The sequence below is a fragment of the Salvia hispanica genome, chromosome 4, assembly GCF_029641045.1.
Source record: "Salvia hispanica isolate PSC_SH4W2 chromosome 4, Shi_PSC_v1, whole genome shotgun sequence".
In the NCBI taxonomy this organism is placed as follows: Eukaryota; Viridiplantae; Streptophyta; class Magnoliopsida; order Lamiales; family Lamiaceae; genus Salvia; species Salvia hispanica.
In genome coordinates this window covers 8,539,724-8,557,359 of record NC_142695.1, presented here as the reverse complement: position 1 = coordinate 8,557,359, position 17,636 = coordinate 8,539,724, and the positions used below count along the sequence as shown (strand labels likewise).

Below are 17,636 nucleotides of genomic sequence, written 5' to 3'. Positions count from 1 at the left end.
AATTTTAGGTCATTTTATAAAAATTGGGTTGGATGTCATGTTTAGATCATTTTAAGTCATCATTTATTAAAATGACTTAATAATAAACTAACGATGACCTAAAAGTGCCCTATATTTTGTTATGCATTTTTATATGTAACAAGTTCATTGAAAAAATAGTACTACCTCCGTCCCCCAAAATTTGCTACACTTTGACCCGACACGGGTTTTAAGAAATGTAATGGAAAGTGAGTTGAAAAAGTTGGTGGGATGTGGGTCCTACTTTTAAAGTATTAGATTTATAATAAAATGTGAGTAGAAATGAGTCAGTGGAATATGGGGTCCACTACCAAAAATGGTAAAAGTGAAGTGTATCAAATTTTCAGGGACGGACCGAAATGGTAATATATATCAAATTTTCAGGGACAGAGGTAGTAATATCATATAGTTGGCTATATAAAATATAAAAAAAATGTTACTTTATATTACAAATAGTAATATCATATAGTTGGCTATATAAAATAAAATAAAAAAAGTTACTTTATATTACAATTAATTATACCGTTGGAACTTGGAACACCGATTGAAAAGTAAAGATAAAACTATATGACGATTACTCCCTCCATCCGTGAAATGTTGTCCACTTTTACCATTTCGGTCTGTCCGCAAAATATAGTCCACTTTGCTTTTTTTTCATTTTTGGTAAATGGTCATCACTTTCCATTAACTTATTACAGTCACATTCTATTATAAAACTAATATATAAATGTGAAACCTACAAACCACTAACTTTTTGCACTCAGTTTTCTTTACATTTTTTAAAACATGTCCTGAGTCAAATATGGACAACATTTTGTGGACGAAGGGAGTAACTATCTTGATATCAAGATCAATCTAGGCTCCTCGCTAGTAAAAAACATGAGTTTGATAATATTTTTCTGATTTAATTTCTATTAATGCAAACACTATTTTATCCAAATTCTATACTAATTAATTGTCCTTGTCCGAATTGCCCTTCTCCTTATTGCTGATGATATCAGATATAATTCCAACAGTTCTGTCAAATGCAGTGTTTAGATTAAATTCTATTTGATTCCTCATTGTTGTTGATATCAGTTATAATTAGAGTAAATTCTATTCGATTACCTCTGATTGTCCTTGTCCCAAATTGCCCTTGCCCTCATCACTGCTGATATCAGTGAAGTTTTTCATCTGTTTAATAAGATCTTCAAGGAGTGGAATCGCATTCTTCACTTTCTTTCTAGCAGCTGAGTTTTTCTTCTCTAAGAAACTATTATTAATTTCCGAAAGAATGCAATTAGTACGACTAATGTCAAGATGCAGATTGTTGATCAACTCATTGTCGATTCTTTTGACCCCATTAGGTCCCTCATCCCTTAGCATTTTCAATTTATCCACCGTCACCTTCACCGATATCTTTTCATCATGATCTTTATTTTTCCTGACAGAAATATAGAATACACTGAACAAATCTCCATTATCCAAAGACTTCATATAGGATGTCTCTAATTCATCCGCAGTTGGTTGCATGTGTGTTATCTGCAACTGAAAAAAAAAATTCAATGTAATATTAGCCAATATCATAAATTTATGTAATAAATTTAAGCATGCAATATCATAAAACTTACGTCTGTCTGATCAAATAAAGATCCATATGAACTAGGGGTGGGTATTCGGTCGGTTCGGTTAATAATCGAACCGACATGTCGGTTAATCGACCCCAAAATTTCATAAAAAAAACTAACCGGAACCGACCCGATCTTCGGTTCGGTTACTTAATTAACCGACTCGATTAGAACCGGTCGGTTATCGGTTTTAACCGAACTAACCGAATTGGTTTATAATAGTTTTAACATACTAGTTTTTAAGCACTTTATTAACTTTAAGAGATCTTATTTTTAAAATAATGCTTAGACACTTGACTTTGAGATATTTAATAGTGACACAAATTAAAATTGACTTTTTTTTACATTGCAATATGACTTATGAGACTTTAATAAAATTTGGAAGTAAATTACAATTTCTTCTATTGTGACAAAATTTGGAAGTAAATTACAATTTCTTCTATTGTGACAAAATTTGAAAGTAAATTACAATTTCTTCTATTATTAATTAAAAATTTAACAAAAATTAAAATTGTTTATGGTTTTAACTTTTAACTTGTTATCTAATTTTATTTATTTATTTATTTTTTTATTATTATTATTATTATTATTATTATTATTATTATTATTATTATTATTATTATTATTATTATTATACTCTATTTACAAGCAATACATATATTGTTTAGGCTCTTTAATAGACTTAAACTTTAAATGATCTAATATTTGAAAATCTTTCTCTAATAATAAGTGAAAGGTTATCTTATTTTTAAAATAGTAGTATTGCTTAAGCACTTGTTAACTTTGAGAGATCTTATTTTAAAAAATATATTTAGAAACTTTATTGGATTTGAGATATTATAAGTATAAGTAACTGATAGTACACAAATTAAAATAGACTTTTTTGACATTGCAAGTCTGCAATATGAGACTTTGACAAAATTTGGAAGTAAATTACATATTCTTCTATTGTGACAATGTTTAAAAGTAAATTACAGTTTCTTTTATTATTAATTAAAAGTATAATTGAAATTAAAATTGTTTATGGTTTTAACTTTTAACTTTTCATCTACTTTTATTATTATTATTATTATTATTATTATTATTATTATTATTATTATTATTATTATTATTATTATTATTATTATTATACTCCTATCTACAAGTAATGCATAAATTGTTTAGGCACTTTTAAAGACTTAAACTTTACGTGATCTATAATTTTAAAACTTTTCTCCAATAAAGTGAAAGGTTATTCTATATTTAACATAGTAATGCTTAAGCACTTTATTGACTTTGAGATATAAATTTATAAGTATAATACTATAATAATTGATAGTGACACAAATTAATATAGACTTTTTTGACATTGCAATACAAGACTTTGACAAAATTTAGATATAAATTACAATTTCTTCCATTGTGACAAAGTTTGAAAGTAAATTATAATTTATTCTAGTATTAAATAAACATATAATTGAAATTAAAATTGAATTTAATTCGGTTATCGGTTATAACCGACTTAGAGCAAAAATGTATAACTGGTACCGAACCGATAACTGTAAATGTCGGTTATCAGTTAACCGGTAACCGACTGATTCCGGTTCAGTTCTCAGTTAACTGATTAACCAATTAACCGAAAACCGTTTACCCACCCCTAATATGAACCATATGGGCAGCTCCGTGCAGCCTGTTCCCACCTCAAACATCTCTGAAGTTTGGTATCGCTGACTTTATTTCCAGTAAAACGATGGAGACTAGGAAAGGTCTCCAAAGCCCAAAATTGAATTGCCCAAAAGGGACCATACAAACGGTACATGTTTACGCCTTCTTTCGGTCCAATGTCTTTTATGTAATCCTCAATCATCTGGAAAGAGTAAGCTCCCCATGGAAAACGAAACCATGCCGTTGGATCTTCAACCAAGGCCAATGCTGTCACGACCGCTGATAAGTCGTATTCTAAGCCTTGGTTACTGGTCAGTATGTCGTGAAATTCATGTATTATCTGCAAAACAGTTGCTTAAGTGTGCAGGATTGAAGGATCCAAGTCAGTAGGAGACGATTCAGGTTACGCAAGTGAAAAGGGCGCCAGAAGGGTGCCATACTTACCAGGATGCATGCCAGAGAAATGGCTCGAGATGGAGAAGGAGAATAGCTGGGATGATCATTGACAAGGGCAAAAAGGTCAAATTGCGGGAAAAGTCTACCCTAAAAGCAAGGGCAAGCCTCCTTATAAAAGAAGTCACTTGGAGAGAGAAAAGGAGTTCGCAGTTCAACAATCACACTTAGTAGAATTCTCTCTAGAAGATCGATCCTTCAGCATTATCCTACCTCTCGTTCCTCGCCACAGCCATGGTCACTTGACGTCCGAGAGTCTGCCGGAGAAGTCATCAGTCCGCCGTTCCAGCCAGTTATCGTAGCAGTGTAGTAGTATCATCGCCCGGAGTGGCAAAAACAATCTTAATCGCTTTCTTAGTTTAAAGTTTACTTGTTTTCATCGTTAGTTATTTGCAAACACTCATCGTTGTTGCTCTTTTGAAGTACTTTGTTATTTTCCAACATTTACATTATGAAGTTTCTATTTCGCATGTCACTTTGGTTCGAGTTTGCTTCATTCTGCCTAGGAAAGTTAGATTTAGTCATTGCTTTCAATTTCTAAGTGTTTTCTTATCGAGAGTTGTTGATTCAAAGTGTAGCTATGTTTAGTCAAGTTTTCGTGCATGAGTTCTTTTCTGCGTTGTGATTACCACCATGCATGTCAGTCAGTAGAAGTTAAGTTGCAGTTTCACTGTTTAATTTAAGTTTGAGCATTTAAATCGATGGATCTTAAGTTTGAATTTGTGAATCTGAAGTTCAGTCATGGTGTTTGTGTTTATCTGAATTCTGTTAATACTTGGTGAAGAAGAAAACGTCAAAATCAACTTTAGCTTGAACCACTTTACTTTTAAGTTACTTTTGCTTTTGTTCCCTACTTTTCAGATGTACTGCCCAGACCTGTCAGAAGGCACCCAGCCATCAGATATACCTTGTTGTCTAAATTTCCCCTTTTAGTAACTGTCCACTTTCCATATGTCTCTGATACACCTTGTCCCCTATTTTCACGAACACTCCCACATGTCTGTTATTTTCTCGCCTACTAGTCAGTAGAGTACCACCTTTATTTCCTGTCTAGGTAAAATCTCAACCCAAGCGTGGTAGCTAACCAAAACACCCAGGAAAGTCACCACAGTTATCAAAACGTGTCCATCCTCATGGGATTCGACCCTTACCTCCATTATACTAGCAAGTAGAAGTGGGTTGAGAAAACTTGTTTGAAGCCAGGTCCCGGTTATCGTACCAACGACTCAGCTGGGTCGGGAATCTCTTCCTGATTAGTTGGATGCACTCAATTTACATACGAAACCCACTAGGGAAAGAAACCTGTACCGTCAACCGCCCTTCTAGGGTTAATTAAATTAGGGCGATCGCGACCTAAAAGGGCTTAAATGACAAACAAAGACAAAGTCTAGGGTTCCATAAAAGAGTTTGACCAACATTTAATGAACGGTTAACATCAAGATAAGTCAGAGCAACGCTTTGGCAGTTAAATCAAAAGGATAACAGCTATCATTAAAATAATCAAAACGGCAAGGGTTCAGAGTACTCAAAAACATATCATGCCTCTAGGTTCCAAACGAGAATTTATAGTTTCAACATCAACCAACAATAAGTAAAACATGTTTCAGCGGAAGCATCCAAGAGAAGAGTAAAGTCATGTGTGAAGACACAATGACACTCGGAGTTTCAAGACAACCATAGTATTTTATTAAATTGCTCAACACCACCAACCGCTCGTCGCCAGCTCAACCTGCACATAGGGAAAACACATGCATGGCTGAGTATTTTGAAATATCCAGTGGACTCGTGCCAAAATATTTTTAACAGATATGCCATCCTTAACACAGTGAACTCGAGTTTTTGCATTTAGTAAAGAATATCGTCGAGTATCACAAAATAATTTCATAGACTGGCCAGTCAAACAATCTCCTCCATTTTCTCAACAATCCACAAATCACAACAATTCCATAGTGCGACGAAAGTGTGGCCACACTATTCGCCCACGAGACCGGTCGACTAGCAAGGACAGCTCCCGATCCTAACTGTGTACACTAGCCTGATAGGGTTTGCGGCCCTGCTCAACCCGAATTCGTTTATATAGTTCTATAGCCTGATGGAGCGAACTCACAAATTAGGCATCAGACAACATAGCCCTATAGCCTAATGGAGCGTACTCACAAACTAGGCATCAGACAAACGACATCATCAAAACAATCACAGGCATGGCATAACATTTTAAACCACCCTTATAACGCTGTAATCATGATTTTCAATATAAAAGAGTTTAGGAGAATAAAGTCCACCTCGACTGCTCAAATTTCAAGTAATTTCTTCCCTTTGCTATCACGCTTAGAGCGCGAGTTATCACCTTTAAATTAACGTGTATCACAAATCAGTCTCAATCAATTACTCGAATTCATGCATGTTCCCAACGTTTCCCTTTTCCCATCGATTTGTTTTATATTAACAGTCACAATCAAGACATGATCTTCATATCAATTTATTCATACTACAACTCCAGATCTATCATCAAATCATGGTCACGCATGAGTGTTCTTCAACACACATCACACGCACACACAAACACATACGCCGACACACACACACATACGTCGATCCACACACACACATGTATCCCATTTATAAATTGGTTTCCCCTTTTCACTCAATCTATATGCATGAAGGTTCAGGAACACCGATTAATCGGTTAGATGAGAGAGATAGATCAAAATATCTCTTCTTGATAGAAACGATCGGTAGAAACAAAGTAAAATCTTGATTCTTCAATAATTCTTGAGGCTTCAACATTAATTCTTCTCAAAAGATGAAGAATTCTTGGAGAAAAATAAAAGAAAAATTGAGAGAGGGTGGAGGAGTGGGGGCGTGAACTTCAAGAGTGAGGGAGGCGTGATTTTGATTTAGGTTTAGGTTTTCTCTCGTGTATTTATAGACTGCAATAATTATATCCCCAAATAAATAAATAAAAGATTTGGGAAGATTTGATGGGGAGAAGTTAGAGTGAATTAGGGAGAGAAAAATAGGGATTTCGAATTATATGTTATTTAATAAGCATATGATTTAATTTGGTATTTCACAGAGTAGAATAAAATATCACGGAGTAGAATAAAATAATAAATCACACTATTAAAATAAGAAGTAGGCGATTTCTGCCTATTAAGTTATGCGTAGGATTTATTTAGATTTTCACGGAGCAAGAGATTTCACGGAGCAGAATAAAAATAATAATTCTCCCAGTAGGAAAGTGGCGGGATTTTGAGTCTCTCTCACAAGGAATCAAATTCAAATCCTAATTTAAATATGATATGGAAATATCTCCTTAGATATGGTAAGATATGCTAGGATATTTATATTTATTCATGGAAGGGAATAAATAAGGGATCAAATAATATAATAAATAATCCCTCCTCTCCATAAATAGGAGATTTTCAAAATCTCCTTGGAAATATCATGGGGATTGATTTTTCTCATAGGGAGAATAATTGAGTTTTGGATTTAATTGGATAAATATCCCAAGCAATTAATTAAATCCAAGAAAATAGGATTCTTCTCGAATAAATCATAGTGGTCGAAAATTTCAATAAAATGGGTGGAATAATTCTGGATGAATCTATTCAATCTCACTCAACCTTAGGAAAATAATTCACCACAATATATTTCACCCCGCATCAAAATATTCACACAATCATGTCGCAAATTTCAACCATTTTGATTATTCCACCTCCACGTCACATTTTCAACGACATTGACCATTCCACGACCACGTCACATTTTCAACAATATTAACTATTCAACAGTCATGTCATATACTCAACAGATTTGACTTTTCAAATCAATCTCAACTCCAAATTGCAATTAGGTCACAAAAAAATCATGCAATTAATTCACTCATCATTTAATCCGCATACTTCATAGCATTAAAAGCATTTAATGCAAAAATTTTATGGTTTAAAATTAGGGTTCGAAAAGTGGAGCGTTACAAATGCTCAAACCTCGATCGTGCAATCCTCTTGGCACAGGATGCAACCATAGCAAATAAGCATATTTGTTGCTTTCACATAATTAGTATACAAAATAGAAAGGGAAAATAGATACATATATAGGTCCTTCTGTTTTAAATTTATGGTTAATTAGATTTTTTTTACAATTTTTTTTAAAAATTTGCAAGTTCCTATATTTTTTTATAATGGAATCTTTAACTCGGCCATTATAAAATAACACATCTATTTAATATCCATACTCCATCGGTTTGATGATAGATTTCTTGTAGTTTATCTTCAATCCTATAAGCAAAGCGAAATATCGAGAAAAAAAATTATAGGCATCCAGAATCCTGATATCAGCCGGGGCAAAGATGATTGTATCATCAGCATACTGAAGATGCGTGACTGGGGCTCGGTCCTTCCCAGCTTTGAACTCTACGAATACCCCAAGCTCCCTACCTCAACAAACAATTCTATTAAAGCTTAATATTTCAGCCACCAAAAGAAACAGAAAATATGACAACGGGTGTCCTTGACGTAGTCCTTCTGCTAGCAGAAAGGTATAACCGTTTTCACACACTCCATAACCCAATTTGTCCGCCTATTTCCAAACCCCATGCCTAACATAATCTCCTCCAAGAAGTCCTACCGAGCCGTGTCGTAGACTTTCTAAAAATTGAGCATAAGGATCACGGCCTTTTGCTTAGTCCTCTTAGCCCACCATACCTCTTTATTCGCAATCAGAACCACCTCAAGAATTTGTCTATCTTATGCCCACGTCTAATTTTAATTTGCTCTAGTTTAATTCTTATAACGCAGATATAATTTTTATTTATACCTCTAGTTTAAATAGTCAAGTTCAAGTTTTTTTTGGCAAAATACTTTTTATTATAAATTAACAGTTTATTAATATTGCTATTACTTAAATAATTTAAAATTTTAATGAAATCCATTAAATAAGGATTTAACAAAATAAAAACAAAACAAAACAAAAATAATAATACAAGGATATTGAAATAAAAACTAAATGTATAAGGGTTTATTAAAATAAAAAATTGTATATAAGAACCCAATGAAACAAACAAATCAAAATTTAGGGATCATTTGATGTGTTTTGCCAAATAAAAAAGGTGGTAATTAGAGTACATGTATGGGATGCTCAAAACCGAACTCGTCTCTAAACCTGCACAAGTTTTACATTATGCAAACACATACACACACGTGTATTATGTATACATGTATAAGTTGTACCTATAAATGGCATCTGCTTCACACAGACACACAAATGTGTTATGTAAGATGTCTCTTGTCCTTTGGGGCATTTTAGGGCCACTTACATATGGACACTTGCTCTTGCAGCTTTAAGTTATACTCTAGAATCCAGCATTTGACGATTCCTCATTGTGTTGTTGTCTCTTCTATACTACTTCATTACTATAGTTAAGGTCATGATATAGAGAATCTCGTGTGACGATTACTTGGTGTACATACAAGCTTGGACGGCTGTCAAGCATACACACACATTCTAAACGTCGGCTTTTCTTTCTTCTTCTTTTTAATAGATTCGAATGTGTGACGAAAAGCTGCTGCGAAAGTTGAATGCTGCTTTTTTTATATATACCTTCGCACAAAAAATGCTTCTATATTTTTGTGCCCACATGAATGATAAAAATATGTCATATATGTAGAGTACTCCTACTATTTTTAATTTTGTTAGGATTAAGTGTTTAAAGTTGTTAAGAGATTATAAACCTAATTGCTCAATTCAGGAGAATTTTCATGTTATTCTTAGGCTAAAAATGCTAACCCTAATGTTGCTGTGGGACTATATAAGAATTTACTCACCCAACTAAGAGATTATTTTTGTAGTTTTATCGTACTATGTTAGTTACGCTACCAAAAACTAAATAATTAATGATCGAGAGAAGTTTTTCAAGTTCTTAATTACACATGAGATTATCAATTAATTGCAAATTGTAATGGAACACATGTTCTATCTGTTAGGTTTAAAACGCTTAAATTATAACACTAATCGTGATACTTAATCATAAATTCGATGTGATTTTTGAACATTCTTTAAACGTATTATTAAAAAATTAACATCATATTATTTTTTTATTATTAATGCCAATTGCCAAATACCACATCACAAACTTCGATTGGCAGATAGAATTAAAAGGTTTAAAATTCGTCTTATATAAACGATCACGAAATACAATATATATCCAATAAAAAGAATTATATTCGATCCTATTCACCATTGTTTGTGTGTGGGTGGAATATATGTTTTGGAGCAAGAAGAAAAAGAAAAGTAAGAGGTCCCAATTGGATAAATCCAACTTTTATTTCTTTCTCCGGCTCACTGGATGCATCTACTAAACATACACCACACAATTTTATTGGACCACCAAATATATATACTCTCTAAAATATGATTAGATAAAAAAAATTCACAAAGACAACTATACCTAAATAAGATAACGAAATAATGCGATTTGTCGAATAAATTGCACTTCTATTCCGAGATTGCAAAAGTCAAATCATGTACGGTTAGAATAAAGTAGATTTGATGGATAATAATAATATCAGATAACATCGACTAATCAAGAATACGAAATATTCTTACATCACCCAATTTGATAGAAATTTGCCACTTTAATTATTTTATGGGAATATCTTTTTAGTAAATTGTGGCTATCATAAGACATATCCTAATCCTTAAAAAATTAAGTACTACTAACATTTAAATCATGCATGGTGGTATAAGTCACCCGTACAAAGGACACGTTCTTTCGTATGCAAATATTCGTCGTCGTTTACTACTTTATTTTATTTATGAAGTAGGGCACATCAATCACTCTCATTTTTAGACCCTCACAAAAAAAGATATCATCAAATATCCCATATCAAAAAAATTTAATTCCCAACCCCTCCAATCCAATGTTCTCCAACAAAAGAGAGAGAAAGCAAATATTCCAATTCTACCCCAAATCTTTCCTTCCCCTAATATATATATGCTCCCATGCTCCACATATTCATCACATCAAAACAAAGTTTCCTATACATACAAATCACAACACATTTTTGGAAGGTGACATATATTGAATCAATATTTGATTTGCAATATCAATGGAGAGAGTGAACAAAATGGTGTCGGAGAAGCCTATTGTGATATTTAGCAAGACGGAGTGTTGCATGAGCCACACCATCAAGTCCCTCTTCTATGATTTTGGTGTGAACCCTACAATATACGAGCTGGACGAGATGTCGTGGGGCCAAGAGATCGAGCAAGCACTGATGCGGCTGGGGGGAAACCAGGCCTTGCCAGCGGTGTTCATAGGTGGTGAATTTGTTGGCGGTGCCAATGAAATCATGAGTCTCCACCTCAAGAGGTCATTGAAGCCCATGCTCAAAAGGGCAGGTGCATTGTGGGTTTAATAATTAATTAATTGATACCATGGTGTTAAATGTAGTACTAGTTTTTATGGATACTTAATTATAGTCGTATATGAGTCGACTAGGATATATACTAGTTAGTAGATAGGTGTGTAGGGAGAGTATGAAGCTTTTTATGCTTCCAGTTCTCCTATATGAATAATCTGTGTATACTTCAACCTTTTTGTATTGAAGTTGCACTATGAGTTATGAAACTATAGTTTGAATAATTGCTGATTTCCTTGCTCCATTGTTCATATATTTCCATTAAGTATATATACAAAAGTAAAAAACTTCCGTCACAATGCATGCATGGGTTGGTTAAGAATATATATACGATAGTTTGCGCGCTCGTATATCATATGGAAAGATTAATAATGAACATAAGTACATTATTTATGCTTCTAAAGAGATTAATAATTGATTGATATATTTTTTTTTATAAGTGGAACAACATTCAAACCAATTGCCGCCACCCTGCTCGGGTATATATACTAAAAAAAAAATGTTGTTGTTGTGTATGTAAATTCTAATTTTGAAATTTTATTAAAATAGATTAGTTAATCATATTAGGCTAATTTAATAGCAGAATATCTATCCAAATCTCATTGGATCACTTACCAAGCCCACCAAGTAATCTATAAATATGGATGGATAATTAGATCACAAGATTTATATTCCGAAGATTTTTATATTTTGAAATTTCTGATGTGGAATTTTCAAATTCTCGTCTGTTATGTATTGTGAAATTTTACATTCCGTAACAGCAATGTTACATATGATATTTCTGGCCATGATGAAACTTTACAACAATATTTGAATCATAATAGCTCGACCTCTTCTTGATCTCCATCGCCATCATCAACCTCATTATCTTCGTCCTCTTCAGGTGCATCAGGATCAATTCCCTAAAAACAGAGATTTGATTCAAATTACTCGTTAATGGCAAGGACATCATATTCAAAGACTGAGCAGATATAATGCAGACCTTCATTTGCTTCTCCAAGCGGTCTAGTCCTTTTTTAGCACCTTCATTTTGGGGGTTTATTCTGAAATATATCGAAATTCAGCAGGGGGTATCATGCAATGTCACAAGTAGGGCGACGACAGAGTGTTTTTACCTCAACGCTGCCTGATAATGTGAAAGGGCATCTTGTAGCATGTTTGTTGCTGCAAAGACTTCAGCAAGCTTGACATGCAAACAGTCGTCAGCCCAATCTTTCAAATAACGCTGCAAGAGGGAGACCGCATCTCCATTTCGACCTTCCATGACGTGGAGTTCAGCCAAAGCTAGCGCGGCTCCAAGAAAACCAGGTTCAAGTCTGAGGGCTGATTCATAAAACTTCTTTGCCTGCAAAGATATGCAAGAAAAAATGTGCGTAATTATCCCTAATTTCAGGAAGGATACCAATTTAGGTAATGCTAATTAATTCAAAATTATAGACAGGGTCGCGAACGGATTCATCATGTGCACAGCTCCATTGGCAGAGAAAGAAAACTACAGATTAAACTCATTTGCTGTAGGCATACCTTTTCTCTTCCGGTGACATGACTAGCATGTACATCCCCAACTAGTTTCAGAGCCTTTCCGGACTGAGGCATAGCTTTCATTGCCTCTCTTGCTGCAAATAGAGCTTCTTTCACCTTTGAAACAGCGAGATATGAGCGAACTAAACCTGCAATAATATAAATCTCGAGCTTCATACTATGCCCCCTTGCTAGTTACATGAATTTCATTAATTGAAAAACTATTCGTACTAATCATCTTGGAAAAACATCAGAATGTAATACATCAATCAATTGTCTTAACATACCTTGATATGAGCGAAGATCAGGCCTTAGTTCTTGAGCTCCTCTAAAGGCAATGACAGCTGCTTCTGGTCGATTCAAAGACAAGAAAAGATTTCCCTGGATAATCTCAAATTGTTAGGTATAGAAATCCAAATAACAAAGAGACAATCTAGGAAATATGAAAATAAGATTGTCATACCTTCATTATGTAACCAGCTACGTGCCTTTCATCAATCCGGATGCTCTGTTTATGGTAAATAAATAACAATCATAAAATACTTCTAGCAATCTAATCAACTCAGTGACAAGAAACTTAACCTTCTCAGCATATGTTAAAGCTCCTCTCTCATCTTTCTTTTCCCACAGAACAGCTAAGGCCACTAATACTTCGGGTTTTGTAGGATCGATGTTCAAGAGATCATGAACTAACTTATTTAACTTGGAATTATCTGACTTAAGCTTCAGAAGCATAGCATACTCATCCATATAAGTCACAACGTATGGATCAATTGACAGGACCTGCAGAAGCCATTTGATTATTTTACTGTGCTTCACAACAGAACTTTTTGTGTGATTATAATAAGTGAACTACTCACGTTTTCAAAATCCAAAATGGCTTCATCATTTTTTCCTATGACAGCTTTGACCTTCAGAGAGCAATTCACAAAAAGTGTCAGTGATGTCACTACTCACCAGCTATAGCTGTCATGACAAAAAGAGTAATTGCATTCGCCTAAAAAATTCATCCTGAAGGAAACCTGCCGACGAACTGAAACCTAAAGACTAAAGCTTCTACAAAGACCAGCATGCAACTGAGAACATACTTAAACTGTTAGGCCTCATTCCACAAACCTTGGCCATTTCGAGTAATATGTGGATGTTGTTAGGAAACCGTTGTAGCAGTTCCGTAAATAGATCGAGCCCACCTGATAGCCAAGCACAAGAAAATAAGAAAAAAGGCATGGTGTTTGTTCAATCATGAACTTTCTGCAGAATATTCGAGTGAAGCGCCAACGGCCTTCCCAGGAAAATGCTGCCTCAGACTACAAATTATAATATCAGTGTGGCACGCATGAGCATTGCATTGTGAACATGAAAAGAAGCAATTTTCATCTATAGATTCTTTGCAGGAGATAAATATATATACAGCCAACCTGACCTTTGTAATCATTTGAAGCAATACAGCATTGGGCTTCAACATAGCGCTGCACCAATAGTAGGGGAAATTCTATTACAGTACACAAAAGAACTCAGCAATATGATGTTCAATAGAACGGCAAGCAAAAGAATGGTTGAAGAATATTGTTGCCAAAATCCATGGTTTAGTTAAATAAGATCATCAAAAGATTAAAAGTTAACATCCCAATGTTTTAATTTGTAAATAGATCTACTCTTGAAACAACTTACTGGTAGCCATCGACTTGAATCAAAATGATCAGAAGGAGGTCTTCCACTTCTACTCGGTGTCTGGGATGCAAAAACACAGTGAGAGGCACACATTTAGAATTTTTGCCTTAACAAGAAATTTATTTGAAATACCTAAATGCAGCCTTAAACAATTAGTGGGCATAGAGCTTCTATGAGTATTAAGGAAAATCTGTTGAGTGTTATATAAATTACTCCCTACCTCTATCATAAATTACTGTACAAAATGAAGATGATAGAGACTTAAGAGAATTGCTTGACGACAACGACTGAACAACATATACAGTATTTCTCAAAGTTGTAATTCATCTAGCTTTAAAGAGGAAGTATATGGATCTCATAATAATTAATGAGTTGAATTCATGCTTATCAGGAATTGAACCTTGACAAATAAAAAGCCTATGATGGCAAACCATCAGCTGGCTAATTATAATGGATACTACACACATATTTCCTTTAAGGCTTTAAATATAACAAAAATCTAAGGTAACATGAAATGGAAAGTAAAATAATTATTGGAGGAAAAGAGTACTACTTAAGAGTGAGACCCTAATCTAATCTGGGTAGCCTCAGATAAAAATTTTAATTGACATAATGAGAAAGTTGTCTACCAAGGGGGTGTTCGGTTTGCAAGATTATATCCCATGATTAAATTTGTATTATGTTTGGTTCATGAGATTGAATCTCATTACTTAATCCTAGATGGATAGTCATGTAATAATTAGTCATAGCCAACCCCCTCCTACTAAATAATCTCACAACTTAATCCTAGATTATATTTTGCTACTTTTTATCTAGTAAACAAAACACCACCCAAATGTCCAGTAAGCACCAATATACCCATTAAAGGAACCAGAGATATAACAAACCTGAGGAAATAATGAAATAATATCCTTTGCAGAAACACCTAATTCGGCCAAAGCTATGATGGCCTCAAATATGTAAGGACAATTCCTGTCAACATCAACACCAAGTTCATTGGTAAAGTTCTTCAAATTCTCTTCAATAATAGTACGATTTAAAATAAGTGTAAGTTGTGTAGCAATAAACAAACTCAGCAGGTATACTGCAAGTTCACATACACAAAGGGAAAGAGACAAGGTTATTGACATTACATTGTCCAGCCAGAAAGGACAAACCCAAGTTGAAACCTTTAACATATCACAAAATGTGAAGTATGACATAACAAGAAATTATGCACTTGGATCAATAATAATCTAAAGACAGTAAGACATTAGATGCATCAATTCTCAAAGGATTTTCAGAAAAGAAATCTGTTGGTTGAGTGTCTTCCAAGTAGGTTAAACATCTCCACTGCAAACATTTTATGAAGTAAGCCAAGAAGCTTGCGGATTGTACAAAACTACTATACCAAGGTAGCAAACCTCAAACACTCCTTAAAACAACCAATTGCAGCTCGAGTATGCCTTGAATTCCGATAGAGCTTTGCCATCATAAGATTCATCTCCAGATTTCTTGACTTGCTTGGGATTCCTTCCATCTGTTAATTCATATTAACTTTTGTCAAACTATCTTTCATGCTATAGTTTCATAATCCAAGGTACAAAAAGCACTAAGCCAGATACAGTTGCAATGCATCATCGATATAAGAAACTGAGTAAGTACCTAGAACTTGTCAAAAAAAAAAAAATTACAAACACTTTAAACATGACTAACTCGAAGCAAGTACAAACCTCAGCAAGAGCAGCTCTGTTATCACCGAGTGAGCTATGACACGTGGCAATCTGGAATTTCACCTGCAATGAGATAAAAAAAATGATACAGATAGTCATTTTGGTTTTAGCAAAATGAAAATATCTGGAGAACTTATGAACTGAATTACCTCATTTTCGTTTATTGCTGAGGTGTTGCTAGAATTTGGAGAAGAAGATCTATTAGAGGCTGATAATGTGCTCCTGGTTGTTGGAGTTGTATTTACACTTTGTTTTGGTAGTGTTTTGTGGTACTGCAAAGCTTGTCTATATACTTGCTGTTGAAAGATGCATGAAACTTAGATGAAAATGGACTAACAGACTATACATAATATCATATGTTAAGAAATAAAGAAGAAGAGCGTATAAGGTACAAACTACAAACTCAAATTTTGTTACAAGTTGTTGGCATTATAGATGATACTAATTAAGTGGGAAGTCCAAGATGGTTGGTTCCCAAAAGATAATGTCACAAGTGCATGTTTTAGAAGGATCAAAAGTGCATAATTTTGGAGGATCAAATGTGCACACTGACATCAACTTTAAAGAATCAATAGCTCCCAATGCATTACCAAATTACGTAAATAGAGGAACCAAACAACTAAATAGGGACTTGAAAGCTATCAATTGAAGTTAAGAATCTATCATCACCCTATTGTAATCCAAAATGTTTAGTCGGAGCCATGGAATAGTAACAACCAAAACAGTGTATGTTCTATGAATGTACAACTACCAACAAAGGGTTGCCACTTTATACTTTACTGTCAAAACGTCATCCAAAATTAAATTTTAAAAATGGGACTTGCATTTGTAGATTTTGGGAATTTTACAAATATAAAAAACAAGAGCTAATCACAAATTTTGCACCAAATCATGATAATAGCAAGCTCAACATAATGTCATGGTCTTACAATTGCTCTTCGGAACTCCTTTCCTCGAAAGAGCGAATCACCAAACAGAACCTGTCACCACACAGCCATTACCAAAACAAATTCACCTTACTTGAAAAACAATAACAATCGCAAAGTACCAAGCTTTCAGCTTTAAGATGAGGGCTCGTCTCGGGATGTATCGATGTCGAAGATACAGCAAAACAGCCCTAGTTCGAGCAAACAACAATTATCATCCTCCGGTAATTAGTAAATAAAAAGTATAATTAGCGAGAACGCGAGCTCAAAATTTTATGGGATTGATTCAGGGTAACGCGATTTGTACCATAATTTGAGCAGAAGAGAAGAGGCCATGATCGAGAAGGGTGTGCAATTGGTCTTTGGGAACATCCATCGAAAAGTTGGAGTACTGTGTGAAGTGTCTCTGAGCGATGAGTGAAGGAAGGATGCGCTCTTCTTTTTTGAAATCGGTTTTCAACCAAAATTTTGCTAATATTATTTGCACTACTTATTATCTAGAATTTCGCAAAGCAATTCTGATTATTAATAATATTGTTGGAAGAACTCTTCAATATTAGCCAAAGTGCAATTTTGTGTATTTAAAGAATCAAAGACTAGTTTTTTAAATTTCTTTACTTTCAAATATCAGTATATGGTGCAAAGAAACAAGGACTAAAATGT

General features: G+C 34.1%; 1 protein-coding gene and 1 pseudogene across 1 annotated transcript; one reads left to right on the top strand and one right to left on the bottom strand.

Annotated features, from left to right (window-relative positions):
• Positions 1–10,743: 10,743 nt before the first annotated feature.
• LOC125196877 (monothiol glutaredoxin-S5 pseudogene) lies at positions 10,744–11,376 on the top strand (annotated as a pseudogene).
• Positions 11,377–11,771: 395 nt separating this feature from the next.
• LOC125192557 (anaphase-promoting complex subunit 7-like) lies at positions 11,772–17,511 on the bottom strand. The gene is made up of 18 exons (XM_048090167.2): positions 17,281–17,511; positions 17,096–17,164; positions 16,977–17,027; positions 16,197–16,343; positions 16,048–16,110; positions 15,739–15,854; positions 15,223–15,307; positions 14,336–14,395; positions 14,088–14,133; positions 13,781–13,854; positions 13,525–13,575; positions 13,247–13,447; positions 13,128–13,172; positions 12,952–13,045; positions 12,668–12,813; positions 12,259–12,488; positions 12,126–12,186; positions 11,772–12,045 (listed from the first exon to the last, which is right to left on the bottom strand). Exons 1-18 carry the CDS (start codon positions 17,347–17,349, stop codon positions 11,959–11,961), a joined length of 1,695 nt encoding a protein of 564 aa, XP_047946124.1. The 5' UTR covers positions 17,350–17,511; the 3' UTR covers positions 11,772–11,958.
• Positions 17,512–17,636: the final 125 nt, after the last annotated feature.